The sequence below is a fragment of the Neopelma chrysocephalum genome, unplaced genomic scaffold (genome assembly GCF_003984885.1).
Source record: "Neopelma chrysocephalum unplaced genomic scaffold, ASM398488v2 Primary Assembly neopelma1_59, whole genome shotgun sequence".
NCBI classification, from domain to species: Eukaryota; Metazoa; Chordata; class Aves; order Passeriformes; family Pipridae; genus Neopelma; species Neopelma chrysocephalum.
Window position 1 is genome coordinate 6,508,172 of NW_020897714.1, and position 17,574 is coordinate 6,525,745.

The following is a 17,574-nucleotide window of genomic DNA, read 5'->3' on the forward strand; positions in this document are numbered from 1 at the left end:
GATAAATGGATGGCCCTTAAATCCCATTTCATCTTGCTTTTGTATCTAAATGCATGAATATTCTTTTAACAGATCTGCCTGTCATTGTCATTACAAGGGCAAAGCCCTCCAGCCTGGAGAAATCCTCTCTACGCCAACAGGCTCCTGGTAGGTTTGAGTGCCAAGAGTTTTATCTTTCGTGTATTACAGTTTGGATGCCACTTTAAGAGACTTGAGAATTTTTTTCATGTAGAATGAAGGTTTACTGTATTGAGAATTTATTTTTGTTACACACTTAGTAAAAGGGAGCCTAATATAAATTGGATTATGTACCTGATTATTTTAACAAGATACCTGGAAAATTCTTTCTCCTTTTGATTTCTATTGTTTAAATTGGGTTGAGTTCTACTATCTTTTTAAACATGGTGGCTACAAAACATTTTCCCCTTGAATAAACCTGGGTTTCCTTTTCTTTTCCAGTCAGTGTTTGAACGGAACAGTGAAATGTATTGAAGCCACTACAGAAAACACAGGTCATTTACAGTCTTGTCCCATATTGAAGTTGCACAGAGAAAGATTTTGACATTGAATAGTCATTTGGTTTTCTCCTCATATGTATTTTCATTATGAGATACTTAACGTCACAACTTATTTAAAATAGGCAGTAAAGAGCACAAGCTGTTTTTTTTTTTCTTTTTTTTTCTTTTTCTGAAGCACAAATTGTACTACCTAGTCACATGGGAAATTAAAAAAATAAATAATTGCGTGTGACTTCTAGATCAATGTGTTCTCATGGGAATACCTATAATTAGGCTCACTATTCACGTTTAGGAAGCCTTAAGATCTTGATTTCTAGAAAGTAAATTTTTAATGCATTTCTAATAAATTTAAAAGGGATTTCAGTACACTCAAAATTATGCCACTTCTAAAGATTCTTTCTACCTAAGGCATAATTGTTCCATCTTTAAGAATGAACTGTGTATCAGATCCAGGGTTCATAGATCCAGATGCTTAATATTATGTTTTGGCCTTTGTTTTTCCATTAGAACAAATATTAATTTTATATCTCTGTAATATAGATTTTGGTGTAAACTTCTGTTCAGATTGCATTCTTATGTGTACTGTAATGTAGGCTCACTGTACATTAAAATAAATAGTTTCTGAACAATACCAAATAGAAAACCTTCACTGTAAAAGAGCAGTTGATCTCATCTAACCTGAATTTTGCATTTGAAGTTCACATATGCCCAGATGGAAAAATCTACTATGACTGCAGATCTCCTGTGCCTGGATTACCAGCAGCGGGTGTGAATTGTGGGATCTCTTGTGCAAACCTTGCCATGAACTTCTCCTGTGTCCCCTCTCCACCCTGTGCAAGTGGCTGCATTTGCCCCCCCGGGTAAGCTTTGATGGAGCAACCTGGAACACAAGCCAAATACAAATTTTTCCACAGTTCAACTCTGCATAGCTTTTTTTTCATTTTAAATTCCAGTGGTATCACACCTCTAATTTTGAAACTATTGTTCTATAAACATACAGTAACAGTTAAAAGGCTAACTCTTTCTTTTGTCTTCAAGAGCCCTTTTCTCCTTCTTGCTGGTGTAAGGCTCCATGCTGTAATCCTGCCTCAGTTGAAGTATCACTGTTTCTCCATGCAGAGACCATGACTCCACTAACCCATTAGATATCCAGCTTGCTCCCTGTTTTTTCTCAACATTCCATTTTATTTCACTGTCGGTGTAGCCAATGGTCTCAGTTGTGTGCAGATTAGAGTGTAATGAGACTGCCAGAATTCCCCTTCCAGCACCTTGTGATGTTCTTAGATGACTAAGCACTGGTGAAGGACAGATTTCACTAATTGTTCTTGTCTGGTATTCTGTAGTCCTCTACAACTTCTGCCTCAACTGAGAAGTTAGCTTTCAAGACCATTAGTGTTATAAGAATGAACAATTATTTTTGACACAAAAAATTACATGAATCTGTACAAGTAGTAAACTAGTAAATTTTTACTGAAACATCACCATGATATTTGCATGAACTTGAACTAGCAGTATTGACATGAAAGTTCATTTAAAAATTTGAAGAAATTAAAATAAAAGTTAAAAACCCAAATTTAAATCCTTACTCTCACAGTCATACCATTTCAAATCAAATGTTACTTGATTATTTTCTGAATTATAAACTATAACTGGGGTACTGACAAGCCAAATCCCAAGTTATTACATAAGAGAATAAACACTTATTTTGCTATTAGGTGGAAAATTAAATGTATAACATTTAGTGCAGTTAGTAATATTTTCACTGTTAAATGGTATTTCTGAACCCATTATGACTTTTAGGCTCATGGTTCTGAGAAGTGAGTATGGCTTTTAGCTAGGAAGGGGCAAGCCAGATTATCTTAAAATTAGGTTCAGAAGTTTTATTTTTATAAAAGAAAATGTTAAGCATATACCTCCTGATATTAAATCTAAGTGGACAAGTCATGACAACCTCGTTATGAGACATTTTACTGTAATGTCAATTTTTTATTATCTTGAGATGCTGTTCTTCTCATTGTTTCTCCTTTCCCACCTTATTTCTACCACTACCCGTTGTTTGACTGAATGACCTAACATTTTGGGACGGAATCTTGAATTCTTCTGGAGTCTGGCACCTTATTCTAGCATCCTGGGTACTTATAGTGCTTGTAAAGTAGAGGAGATTGTGCGTAGTATTGAAACCCTTTTCTTTGGAAACCCATGACAAGATGGACTCTAGTATGCAAAAAATGGTCTTCTTAAATGAAAAATGTTTTACATTTTCTATTGTTAAAATTCTTACATGATAGCTTGTTGTTCTTTTAGTCAGTAGCTGAAGAGGTGACAAATAATTAGAAACACTCAAAGTCTCTTGTATGCTTTAAAAATTGAATAGAACAGCACAGATTTTCATGAGGAAATGAACTGAGAATGACTGTAAATTTATCATCCAAAGATACACTGAAAGTCACCCTTACACTGAGCTGGAGATGTAAGAGGCTGAATTGAATTGTAGAAGTATATGGAAAGGGATCCCATGGGGCTAAATTTTTCTCCTGCCCTTAGGCAGCATCAGCAATACCCATGTTATTCTTGACAGATATTTAACTTCCGTTGACAGAGACTCTTACTTTCCCAAGCTATCTGCTCTGGTGTTTTCCTATCCTTAGTAACTTTTCTGGATACTTGACTCATTTACTTAGAGCTGATTATTGTTTATTGAACCAGTGATGGGGTGAAGAAAACTTTAAACTCTGTATTCCTTTAAACTTCCACTTCAAATGAAAAAATCTCAAGATTGTACTTTGAAAATCATCTCTGTACTTTACGCCATATACTGCAATGACAACTGCAGGAATTGTTCCCCTAAAGAGAGAGCAGCACTGGGAGTGTCAGTAATGTTTTGTTGTAACCTTGTTAGTTGTTTCAACTTCCCTGGTGTAGGCAGGTAACCTCCAAAATGGCCCTTTGTAAACTGTGTTTCTTTGGCTATGGCAGAGTTCTGCTAACTCTGCAACAGCTGCCATAGCCCAGCTTGCTGTTCTGCACTCAGAACAGGACAGTTGCTGCAGCCTCAGCAGCTTGCATGATACGCAGGTGCTCTGCAGTTTTCAGGGGGGAGTACCTACATCACCTATGCTCCTGCATGGGAGCTGCTGCCCCACACCAACATACCCCTTTCCAGATAGAAGGATAGAAGGACCTAGTGAGGTCTTCAGCTGTGCAAAGTGGAGATTACTTGATCTGGACAACTTTTGCTGATGAAACAATTGTCCTTGGCTGGATGGAAGACCGGTTGCCCTTAGTGGTGTTTAGACAATACAGTACATATTCAGTTATGTTGATCTGCTTGTGAATTTACTCCTTTGTCTTCCTAATTCTTTTATTTTAAAGGATGGCTGAGCATAGAGGGAAATGTTATATTCCTGATAGTTGTCCATGCACCTGGAAAGACAGGGAATTTCTGTCAGGAGAAGTGATAGCTACACCATGTTACACCTGGTGAGTGACATTCATTTTGCATACTTCCAAATCATCTGGATCTCTTAGACCCAAAGTGAAACTAATAGAGAAAATTTGTTGAATACTTTTAAATCAAAAATATGCTTTCTTATAGACTGTTACAGGATATATCTTTTATTAGGCTCACTAATAGACTTGGATAAGTAGGAAGACGTTGGGGGTAGTGCTTCTTCAGATCTATAAAGTAAGCTGAAGATATCCAAGCTAAAAAGCAGTCAAATCCAAATGCTTAATTCCACACATATTAGTTAATCTCTGAAAGAAAAGACATTTGGCTTCTGGAGAATAGAATATCATGAAAAACAACTAAGGAGGAAAAAAGAGAGATTAAATGTATGACAGTAGTAAATAGTCTGCTTATTTGGGAACTCGACTCTTTGCAGTGTAAGTTACCAGTTACCACGAGTGACTGTATAGGAAGAAGGTGAGTAACTTAAAAAAAAAGGCCATTAGAATTGAAAAATGAGCTAGCACACAGCATCTTTTTAAGGAGCTTTACCTGATACATACTGACACAAAACAGTTTTTCATTAATTATAATTTGCTAGCCAAAATATCTATATTCAGTTAAGTATACATTTAATAATGGAATAAAAAAGATCGGCTTGACAGCTTTCAATCAGTTAAAAATTGCATTGGCAAATCAAATGAGCATTTACACTTACACAAGCAAAACTAGAGGATGCCAATACTACGTTCATACAAATTTGTGTAAACCACTGAATTAGCTGACAGGAAAAGTATTCCTGCAAAATATCAGCATTAATTTCTTAAACTCATTTCATACTTGTCTGATAACTTAAAATCTTACAGTATTTTGCTTTGAATATGTGCAAATATGTGCAAAATTCCTTGAGAAAAAAAAATAATATCCATGTTTTATGAACGAGCATGTTGTGGCATGGTGTCTTATCTGTACTGGAGGCAGTGATGGAAATATTAACATAAGCCATGAAAAGTTTGAGATTTGAATTTATTTCTTATGCATTTTTACTGTACATATGGACTGATGGTAAATGTTCAACACTTTTCTGCCATGGCATCACCAATAACTTCAAAAGTAATCCAGAGAATAGCTCTCTGTTTCAAGAATTTTCTTCCGTTCATGAATTTCTGCATGATTTGAAATAAAGAACCCAAGAAATCTTTTTTGGAAATTATACAGAAAATAATCCTGTTATGAGAAGATAATGATTATTAGTTTTCCCTACAGTGTTTGCCGGAGAGGCATATTCAATTGCACCAGTTACCCCTGTCCTGCTGTATGCACTATTTATGGAGATCGGCATTATTATACCTTTGATGGACTGGAATATGATTATGTCAGTGACTGCCAAACTTACCTGCTAAAGGTAAGAGGATTGTTCATACATTTTGGTGTGTCCAAGTGAAAGTTTCCATGAAAGGACAAGTATTTTGAACACTGGGAGTTGACCTATAGAAAGAAACATTAAGAAAACAGGTGTAGGAAAAGACGTGAAGGAAGAATCTGTAAATGACATTTTGTGCTCAGCTGTTTGAGAATGGTAAATGGTTGCGTTCTTGCATATCTATGTGGTTTAGAAAAAATAAAAACCAATGTTCTCTATTCTACCTCAACCTTGCTTTCATCACAATGAGCAAAGAATAACACTATAGAAACTGTTCAAACTAGGTATAATCTATATTTATTTAATAATTATCTATAAACCCCGCTTGGCAGAGGGTCATTGATGACCTCTGGCTGCTTGGAATTCTTCTTGAATGTGATCTGCATCAGATCTGGATTTTATGTGTATAATAATAATATCAAACTCAATGATTTCATAATTCAACAATGAAATCATTGAAATTGTCTGGCAGCTACATGCTAATGTTCCTCACAGCACACATTTACAGTACATTGCTAGCCTTCTTTGTTTAAAAATACGATTACTGACATTTAGAAATATATTCTGTTACTAAACTCACTATTGTTTATTATCATTGTTGCTATTTTTAAGATGAAGAGTCTATATTCTCAGTTACAGTAATATGTTTAGAAGAATACTCCTTTTCCTGACTGTCTAGCCTTAAAAAAAAGCCCAGTTTTTCAACAAGGACTACTACAAATAGTTTATTTCATATATGCTTTAGTAGAGTATTCACAGCTGTGAAATAAAATAAATTGGTTCCAGATTTTTGAGTTTGTTTAAAAAGAAAAAAAGAAGAGAGGTTTGGTAAAGATAATAATACCTCAGAGCAAACTCCAGGCGTGTATCATATAAAAGAGCTCTTACTCTTAGAGGTATATGAACCTTTGTACAAACCTTCCTCCACTAAGATGTAAAAAACAGGGATTACTTTACCTGTAAAATCTTCTTTCCTGTATGATGAGATGGAAAGGTGGCTTGTCATTTCTTAATTCTTATGCTATCCATTCAGACAGGTTTATAAGACAAATCCATGCTACTTTTAAAAACTTTAGTGTGATACTGGAATGTTTTGCTTTTACAATCAAATGTCACCTGCCACTCTACTGTGTGAGAAAAAAACCTACCTGGAAACAAACCACGGGGAGCATTTGTCATCTGAGAATAAAGTTGGTAGGCAGATAATTAAGGCATGTGGCACACTGCCAATGGGCCATTCTTCAGGTGAACATGACAAAAGTGATGAAAATGCTGCCTACATGGATCACTTTTAAGACTTCTTGGGCTTTTTTCAGCTTTTCAAGCTTTATTTTTTCCCCAAACTCAGCAAATGTAGCCAAATTTGTTCATAATTTTTCTTTCTTCTTTAGTATATGGAAAACTTTCATGATCTATATTAAAGGACTCTTTATTATAAATTAGGCATGGCATAATTATATCTGGAACAGGTGATGTATCTGTGGACTAATTTTTGACTGTGAAATGTTTGAAGTATTTTTAGGGGAAAAAAAAAAGAAAAAGAAACAAAGGATGGGATCATATGGCAGATGCCCAAGAGCTTTGAGGGAACTAAAACACAGAACTGATGAACTGTGTGATGTGCAATCCTAGAATCAGAGGAATGGAAGATGGCAATATAACCAAATATTTTAAAAGGACTTAATGACTGAATTTGACAGGAACAGACCAATATGTCTGATTTACATATGAAGGAAGTTCATATAAATTATAATAAAGAGAAATTGCAATTGAGGAAGAGTTGCATCCCCCCCCCTTTTTTTTTTTGATAAAAGAAGAAATTCATGCATGATCAATCTTCTGAGTTATTCCAAAAACAATAAATATAGGGGTGAGGATAGTCAAGTCAATGTGTGTGTATTTTACCTTAAAGACCTTTTTGAGAAAGATTTCAATGAGTATTTTTTAGAGACTAGTTTCTCATAGGATGAAAATGAGGATTCTTTGAGACATGAAGTCACAGAATCACAGAATGGGTAAGGTTGGAAGGGACTAACAGGAAGGGTCTGGTGCAACCTCCCTGCTCAAGCAGGGTCATTCCAAAGCACATGGCACAGGATTGCATCCAGATGGGTCTTGAATATCTCTAGTGAGGGAGACTCCATAACCTCTCTGAACAATCTATTCCAGTGCACAGTAAAGTTCTTCCTCATATTCAGGTGGAACTTCCTGTGCATCACTTTCTGCCTGTTGCCTCTTTTCCTATTGCTTGGCACCATAAGAAGAGCCTGACTTGACATCCTCCCTTCAGATACTTGTAGACATTTATAAGGTCCCCTCTCAGTCATCTCTTCTCGAGGCTGAACAGGCCCAACTCCCTCAGCCTTTCCTCGTAAGAGAGATGATCCAATCCCTTAATGGTCTTTGTTGCCCTCTGCTAGACTAATTAATAGTCTGAAGTTAAAAGATAGGAATAAGTGGCCTTTGTTTTTTAGAACAGAAAAATCCTGGTGGCATCACACAGGGATCTGTGCTCAGACCTGCATTCAGCATCTTCAGAAACAATTTTGAAAAGGTGGTGTGAGGGTTGAGGTAGAGTATGCTGATGATAAAGAATCAGTCTGAACAGCTGAAACAAAAGGTTCAGAAGATCTTATGGCAGAAAACACTACATAATAAAATGGAAGATGAAATTCAATAGTGAAATATGCTAATCAATGAACACAAAACACCCCTTGTAACTACACTACCCTGAAGATAGGCACTGAACTAGCTACTATTATGCAGGAATAGAATTTTATGTGAGAAAAATAAATGAAACAGATGTAATTGACATCTTCATAGTGGCAGCCTGAGTGATAATCCGGTGTCATCTGTTCTGCAATTTCACATATGCTTTTATTTGCATGTACACAGTTACTCTACAGTTGTACCACATACTGATGTGGTTAAGCTACATTTTATATGCAGACTTGATGGCATAACGAGGTTGTTCTTGTTTGAAATACACTTCTTTATTCCTAGAGTAGAGGTTTTGATTTCTCTCGCTCTCTCTCTCTCTCTAATCTCCTTCCCCTGTATTGTGGCCGAGTGAATACATTTTTAATAGTAGTATCTGATGAGTAATATAATGAGTCTACTTTGAGCTACTATTTGTTCAGAAGGTATGCAAGAGAGCCCTGTCTCTTATAGCCTGTTATCCAAACAGGGAAGCTCGATGAAAGGTGGGAAAATATATATATATATAGCTGCAAATTTTAAATGCCTTGCCTAACATCTTGGCAGGCACAGCTGTCCAGGGCAGCAGCAGGGCAGCACCTAAATCATGCATCCTGTTCTACAAACCAACTTTTTCTTTTTTTTTTTTTTTTTTTTTTTAGTACAATCACAGAATCATAGAATGATTTGGGTAAAGATCATCTAGTCCAATCCCCCTGCCATGGGGCTGTGTGTGCTGTGTGCTTCATGTTGCCTGCCTGTAAGGTACTACAGAACATCGTAGATTTGATAGCTGCTAGTACATATTCCATTGATTTAATGGTAGTTTGCAGTGCTGTTACAAGGCTGGTTTTTATGGATAACATGTGAAATGCTTGCCAGACACTTGAAATTGAAGCAGCTGAAGTGGCTGTAATATTGTATATACAACACTGTATATACAATATTTGTATTTGTCCTTTCACTTTTACTAACCTTTTTCCTGTGAGAAGCGGACAGCTTTGTCTCTGCTAAGTTATATACTCTAAACAAAGGTGTTGTAGCAGTGCAATATGGGAAGTTATAGCTACAATAAATTAGTTGGTATACTAGCTCTTCCCAGATGTAGAAATGAGTGCAACAATCTGAATCTAATGTCCCTAGTGGCATGACAATATGTGGTTCCCATACATGTCACCAGCCCTTATTGTTTGATTTGGCCATTGGCCTCCCCAAATGTTAGAACAACTATTTGATTTGCCATTGTATTGCACTGTACCAAGCAAAGAACTCACCCTTACCTTTTATTATGTTTTAATAAGGAGCTCTTGTGCCCTTGTGGGAGAAAAATCAAGTATCAACTTCCAGCCAATTATGAAACTTCAAACTTTGTTTTCAACATCAGTATCATCTGTCAGGCCTTTTTGTTTAAGATGACAGCAGGTGTATGAAAAAGCCCTTTATAACTCGTTCAACAGATATATCCATCTCTCAGAAAATTACCAAGAAGATTTAATGCAGCAATTAAGAAAACTAGGGCAGTAATGTCTCATGAAATGATACCATCATCCTTATCAAGGAATTAGGAGTTACGTTACACACCAAGAAGTCTCTGTATAGATAGATGACATTCGCAGAGAAGACATCAATATTTACTTCTAATATTTTAAAACCTCAGTAATTTCAAAGGTAAAAAAGAAAAAGTCTTAGCAGACCAACTTGTTTATCAGTGTAGATCATGAAAACACTTCATTTTATCTAATCTAAATAAGAATGATGATTTTAAAGTCAGACAGTTTCTTAATTGAAAGTATTTAAATATCTTGTTTTCTTCTATTTTTTGCTTATTTTTTGTCTTTGATGATGCTACATTCTTTCTCAAACAAAATGGTGCTATTTTTCTGGTAAACTTTTACTGTGTGTTATTAGTAGTTGTGGTCTGTTTCTTCCAATTGCTGTTTCATAGATTTCTGCTTTTAAAGAAGAATTGCTGTCTTTCTATGACAAGTGTTGGCATTTTTCTAGTTTTGTGGTGGCTTTCAATCCTGCAGCTCAGTGTCCTTATTAATGCTTGTAGGGTCTGTGACCTTGGAGTGCCTCAGATGTGTTCTCTTCCATGAAGCAGAATTATACTTTCTCTGCTTTGGGGGAGACTCCAAGGAAGAGTGTAGAAGGATAGTCTACCCATCAGAATATCCTCAAATGACAGACAGAATTGTTGCAATGTTCTGCTGCAATGCTTATCTACCTTTTAAAAAAACACAAAACCCCCAATTCAGTATTTCCACTAACTTTAGTAGGTTGTCAGTAAGGTCCTAGAGCAGAGAAAATAATGGACTATTTTTTTCCTGTATCCTGAAAGTTGGAAGTCAGCAAAACTAAGCCCTCCTCCTCAAGTATTCCCATTCTATAGATAAGTGTTAACATAAAGGATGCGATAAAAATATTTTCACTTTGCACCTGACATTGGGCGTTTGACAATTTTAAAGTCATCTTTTTAATCTTTTTCATGCAACCATGAAGGCTCTTTTAAAGCCAAAGTTTGTTGGATGATTACAAAAGCAACAACTGTTTGATCTATTTGATCAACTAATTGAACCATTATGCTAATTAGAATTGCAGGTGTAACTCTTTTGGGTCAGGAGACATCACAAGAGAGCCCATTTGTTAAGGCAGAGGTTCATTTAACAAAACATACATGATCTTGGGAACCACTGCTACAGTTTCCCAAATGATTATCCTATTGATGAGGAGTCCCCAGAGGTAGATGCCTGGTCTGCCCTGAGGAATACAGCAAAGCAGCTCGTTTCTTGCATTCTCCTTATTTTGTAACTTGAAGTTCAAAGCTCTTAGTTAATGATACTTTTATTAGAGTGCTTAATACAGAGGTTGGTTGATGCATTGATGATATTTTAGCCATTCCTTGCTGACGTATTTATCTTGATCGGTAAATTTGTTAAATGACGACTGGGCATAAGTTAGAGCAGTCACACACAAAGCAACAAGTTTTCAGTTACTCATTTGTCATATCTGAGGATTCAGAAGTAGCTTTTATCCCTTCTCCCCTTATTATATCTGTTATTTTTTGTGCAGCTTTTTTTCAACATCATTTGTGCCAGGTAGCCAGTCTGTAGATCCATTAAATTGGCAAACCTGTAGAATTAAATATTATTTTGCACAGTCTCTCTCATAAGCTATTTGTAAAATAAATACATTCTTCTTGCTGTTAGTCATCCTATGGAGGATTAAAGTTGAAGGTTCATGGTTAATTAACATTGTCAAGCTGAGTCTTCATAGTTAAGACAAATGATTTCTTTTAATAGATTCTGAAAATTTTAATGGGAAAGTAAATAATGTTGAATTTGAAATTACAAATGTTTAAAATTGGACATCAGACTCTAATTTTCATCTTTTATAATAAATAAATAAGTTATATAAATAAAACTGTTACATGGGGTTACAATCAGAATGCCTTAAATTTTTCAATTAACATATCTGATCCTCAAACCACATTCCAGCAAATAGTTTCATGAGTAAGTGATGTGCCAAAATATGTCCGCCTAAAACACTTGTCATATAATTTATAGCAACAATAACTGTGTAGAAATAATGATGCGTTTCTTGACAAGTTGTATGAAAATTTGTGTCCAAACAAGAGAGAGACTACACTTCAGTGAAAATATTATTTACTGTGAATAAATTGTGAAGAATACAAATAGTCTGCTTTTCATCAGTCCCATCATTTCAGAGGAAACCTTTCTGGATGTCCTCTTTTTTTCTTGGATCTCTGGAAGTTCTCTAAGGGTCAATAACAAACCCTTTCCATCTTTGTCTTTTGCTGTACCTGTTTTTCTATTTGCTCTATTCCTTCTGTGAGCAAAAGATCTGATTACAGCTGGCAATGGGTTTATGCTCTGGTTCCATTTTCTTCAGATCAATGATTTCAGACTCAATTGCCTCTACATGCCTTTCTGTCTCCCCCACCTGATTCTCCAGACCATTAAATTATGCTGTGAATGAATCAATTTTATTCTCCAACAAAGGAAAGACTTCTTTCAATTTGTGCAGATTAGCATGGAGGGCTTCCAGGAAAGGCTTGGAGAAAAGTTTCTTACCATGACAATGGCAATTTGGAGGCGGTGTGTTCATCGTGTGACTCAGAAGTTGGATCCTCTTTCTGAGGACCTTGCCATTTAGTGACCACAGAGCTTGAAGAAAGTAACCTTTTGCCTTGAATTTCCGATTTTGCATTGGTGTTCAGCATCAAACAGTCCTTTGGCTATACTGACTCAAATGTTTTACTCTGATGGCTGCCTGAAAAGGCAGTTCCTTGTAAGAATGACTGCCTGAGTTGGAGCGCCTCTGGAAGGTATACCTTTGCGGACTGTTGATGATACAACACAGTAAAAGATAAACAAAACTCAGCATCATGTGCTGTTGCTTCAGGAAGCTGTATGGTGTGTTGGCAGTAGTAAAATGAAAGCTCTTTGTTTTGTGTTTGAAGCAGTGGGAAGCTCAGGCTAGTCACCTGTGGATGCTGCCTAGCAGTTTATAGCCTCTGTCTCTGGTTGTTGTCAGTGAGCTACGCGAAGTGTGAATTAAATTTACTTTGACTTAGATCAGGACATGAGGTTTAGGTTTGTTTTTTTTTCTGAATGTATAGGAACGAAGCTTTAGCAGTGTAAATGAACATATTTAACTTTTTTTATACTGAAAAACATAAAAGCTTTGTGCAAGTTCTAGCTTTCTAGGTCCTGCCATAATTTCCTGGAGCTCTTATCCTTTTTTCCTGTTGTCTTGTACTTTATCTTTACAACCAACAATGATAAAATATTGGCATTTGTCTTGAACTTATTAATAAAACAACACTAACAGGTTTCATAAAAATACATGTTTAGATATTAAAACTAACACCACCAACTGTGCTGCTGATTTGTAATTCAGAACAGCTCATGTTACATAATGTGTTACTTGGAAACAAATATTCAAATGTTCCCAAATCTTTAATCCGCAGACGGTCTCATTTTTAATTAGACAGGAATTGAAGTAATGTGACCTGTGCAAAACCAAATCTGATACACAAGCAGGCAAAGCTAGGTAAATGAAACAGAAGAAAATTTGCTTTAAATGACCTTTTCTCAAAACTTTTAGTATGGTTCTCTTAAAATATAAAAAAGAAAAACAAAACCTTTCCAGTGATCTCTATCTGATTAATCAACTTTTTCAAAATTAGAGAACCCCTGAGTTAGAACAAGGTTCTATTTTAAGTAGATAGAATAAAATATTTGCTGTCATCTATTTTCATTATTAGCCGTAGATTTAAAAAAATTATTTGGATTTCATTGTTGACAAAAACTCAGAACATCCAACAACTCTATATTGCAATAAAATCTTCTACAAAACCACCTATGTATAATAAAGATATAATGATATATTTTTCCTATTGCTTGTATACATACATATATGTATGTATACATGCTTTTAATACATCTTTCTTGAGTTTTTGACAGTTTTTTCTGCTGGAGATACATCCTTTTCAGAAGTTGCTTTTAAAGAAATAGGAAAGAGTTATCATGGATGCATTAACAAACATCTGGAAGTTGTTTGAGGATGAGTCAGTAACTGGAATAATCTCACTCCCCTTGAAATTTCATCAGTGAATCTACTCAATCATGTTGCACTCCTCCATTTCTACTCAACTGTGCTACAAAGCTAAAAATGTGTCATGTCTTACAAGTGTATTGCAAGCTTCCTTGCCCTATTTTAAGTGAAAATAATCTGCAGCCATGTAGATGCAGAGGAAAAGAAAATTTATGTGCATGTGCATAAGCAATTTAGTCATCGGGTTCTTAGGTCCTAAATGTGTTTTTTTGTTTGTTTGTTTTTTCTTTTTTAATACTTGTATAGAAATGCATAACATCAGTGGGAAAAAAAAGTATTATTACTATTCATTTCCTCTCTTTTCCCTCTCCTGTAAGAGGATCACCTACTATCCTGTGGTATTTTTCCCAACTTTCACGTGGATTTCTTCCCAAACTGAGACAATGTGTATCAGTGCCATCTGTTGACTCCAAGTAATATTGCTCCATTGTTTTAATAGCTATGGGAAAGAACATTTGATGATACAAATTTGTACAGAATGCAAAAGCAGGGATGAAATAAAATTACATGAATGTATACTTATAATTTTGAAAAGGTACAGGAGAAATTTGTGCAGCAGGAAAACAAAAGAAGTCTTTCAATAAGAGATGCTTCTTGGTGTAAATTAAAATAAGTTTTGCATAATTAATGTGTTTTTACTGATTATCTGGCGATCAAGTCCCCAATATAATGGTACAAGAAACTAACAGCAAGTACATGTCAGGTGCCAAGGCATTTTCCTGCTCTCCAAAACCACTTAAATATTTATGTCTAAGTGCTCACTAAATCTGTGTTAAGATGTTTTACTTCTCCTAGGTTCAAGCTTACTAGATGTAATAGTTTCAATTGTTAAGTTCCTTCAGAAGAAATTCAGAGCCCAGTAAACAACAACCAAACTAATTCTGACTTTCCATAAAATCTGAAATATGAGGTCTGAACAGAGCTAAGGGTATCTCTCTGAAATATGTACAAAGGAGAAAGCAAATTCTACTTTTTATATTACTGTATATTTTTTCTGTATTTTTAGAGCTTTTCGCACTTGTTTGTGTGGCTAGATATGAAAACATCTAAAGTGTCATTAAAACAAAAGGAAGATAGGACTAATCTATTTCCAGTATATCCTTAGATGCCTTTATGTCCAACCTAGTTTGCAAGTTAGTATATTGTAGGGAACAAACCAAAAACAATGGGTAAATTGGGGTATTAAGAACGGAATGAGTCTTTACGCTGAACAGTTAGAGACTTTAATGAAACTTTCAAAGAAATAAATACAACCACTTTTAAATTGTCCTCTCCCAGGCTGCATTTTGACTATGTAAGCACACTGTACAGTACTGTTATTGGTTAAAAGGGATAGAAAATTTCTAACAGGATATTGAAATAGAAGGTTCATAATAAAAATAAACTCTAGCATTCCCAAGCACTGCCAAAAAAAAAAAGAAAGAAAAAAAAAGAAAGAGAGAGGAAAAAGGAAAGCAGTGCTTTGCTTTTTTGACTAGGAAGAAATATGGAAAAAAAGTGCAGCAAAGTCTAGAAAAAGAATGTCCTGAGAAGTGGGACTGACAATGAGCTTTTGACTGACTGCCCGGAGCTGTGACTTTGTCTTTTCTGTTGCTTGGCAACTCCATGTTATCACAAAGAAACTGACATTAAGTTGGAACAGGCTGGATATGGTAATTTACGTGGGAAGATACTCTTGCAGTGGGAAAACCATTTTATTTCTAGTTTCTGTCAGCGTAAGTAGGTTTCACATGATGAACTGTAGTACATCCCCTGTTGGGTGCATTTTACCTAAAAAGGTAAAGAGTGACTGCCTTGGAAAAAGGCTGTGCAGAAAAAAAACCCAAAACCAACAAAACCCCCACCTTGTTATTCATTAGACCTGCTCCTAGTGTCTACTCAGACATTTCTTCTAGTGGTCGTGACAAACGCTTGTTTTCATATCTGTGTGAATTCAGTGCAGATTGGAGAGATGGAACTCGATCATTATCATTTATACTATTACGTTCCCTAAGAACTCTTGAGATTTGCCTAAGACTTTACTGTCTTATATAAACATTAAAAAATGATCCTCACTTTATCTAATAGTCCTTTCTTTTGCATTGGCAGTAGTTAAGTACTCAATTTCAATTGCACTTTATTTTTGATTTGTTGAAAGAGGAGGCTGCATGTGCAGCAGTTATAGAATAACTTAAAGACTGTGATGGAAGTAATGGCAAGAGTATGTATGTAGAGCAAATATTTTTGTGGAAGCTTTGAGCTGTAAGAGATCTATAATCCATAATGATGTTTTTTGTGTTTGAGTTTAGGTCTAACGTTTAATTAGAAAAAGAGGAAGCACAGATTACTTAGGATTTAAAGCACAGCCCTTTTTTCTTAATGTCTGGCTTACTCATACTGAACCACCACCACTGTCTCTCTGCATTTCCATCCTGCATAATTTCTAGTAATTTTACACCATCACGCAGTCCTACAAGTAAGGAAGCACTTCACATGTCTTCAGGACTCCTTGTTCTGGCTTTGGTCAGCAAAACACTTCCTGGCTCCAGGCTCCTCTCTATTGCAGAGTTAACTTGAAATATAACTCAGCTTTGCCCTTGGCTCAAATCCCAACCTTACATAAAAACTTCTGACTTGAGTATGTTGATGCTGTTCAGCTGAAGGGATTGGCCTGGACTGTCAGGCACAGGCAGCAGCTTCAATTAGCATAACTAATAACCCGCTCCTGCTTCAAGGACTTGCCTTCATTGCCAAAAAAGGTGTATTTTTACTGTGGGATAATTAGCCTGATTTAACTATCCTTATTTAAAATCAAGTCCTCCGTGTCTTTTCTTACAGTGAAGACAGTGTTCCCTATTAACTCAGAGTGTCCCCTTTTGCTGAGATTAGGTTAACTGAAGAGGAATTAATTCTGCAATGAAAAGAGCCCACAATGTCCTAGACATCAAAGAGACCCAGAGACTGCAAGCAAAGTCCTTCGCTGTACTGAGTCATGGTGGGGAGGTAGTTTCCTTGTTCACTTTTCATTTGGCCAGATACAAAATGTATCAGCTTGTATCCTATCTACAAAAGTAATGAGATTGTCTCCTTTTTGATTTACAACATCACCTCCAATAAATCCAAAAATGCTCCGGGCTGTTACCTGACTTGGAGGGGAATAATTATTGTACTGACTCAAGCAGCAAGCCTGGCTTAATTAAAACACAGTGTATTTCCCAATAAGGTAGTGACCAATTTTATTCTGACTGCAACCTAAAACAACTTTACAACAGAATGGAACAGATGAACTTTTCTTTACCTTGAAGCTTCCAATACTTTTAAACTGAATTCCCCTGCTAAATCATGGAGAGCTGATTTCCTACACCCTCTTACTACTAAGCAGTTAGTGACTAACTCTACTCACTGTAACTATTGTCTTCCAAGCTTACTGATGACAAATATCATCTGTTTCTTAACCCCTGGCATTAGAGTAACACAGAGCTTGCAGGATGTCTTCCACACCTTGTGTTCATTGCATTAGCTCATGCCTGCTGTAGCGTGTTTTCTATGCCAAGTAGCAGCAACCTCTGGCTTGTGGGCCATGCTAGACTAAGGACAGTAAAACTGTAGCACCTCCTCTGTGTGGCAAAAAAATACCTCTACACTTTCTATCATCTGGGGTTGGGTTTGGTTTTATTTTAGTGTTCTTCGGAGAGCTTGGTCACTATGACCTTTATTAAGAAAAAACATACAAACTGCTTCCTATAGCACTTGTATTTTCTGTTTGCAGTGCTCCTCACCGAGGAAAAATTGCTGATTTTTTTTTTTTACTCTTGAATTCTGATGAAAAAAGAAAAAATAAGGGTACAAATGTGAGACAGGCAAGGAGT

At 35.9% G+C, this 17,574-nt stretch overlaps 1 protein-coding gene across 1 annotated transcript in view; it reads left to right on the top strand.

Annotated features, from left to right (window-relative positions):
• The window catches only part of OTOGL (otogelin like), an 89,240-nt gene that overhangs the window by 26,568 nt on the left and 45,098 nt on the right, over positions 1 to 17,574 (top strand). The window contains exons 19-23 of the mRNA XM_027680368.1: positions 73 to 147; positions 460 to 512; positions 1,216 to 1,378; positions 3,891 to 3,998; positions 5,233 to 5,371. Coding sequence (XP_027536169.1) covers positions 73 to 147; positions 460 to 512; positions 1,216 to 1,378; positions 3,891 to 3,998; positions 5,233 to 5,371 — 538 coding nt within the window. The remainder of the gene's footprint in view (positions 1 to 72; positions 148 to 459; positions 513 to 1,215; positions 1,379 to 3,890; positions 3,999 to 5,232; positions 5,372 to 17,574) is intronic.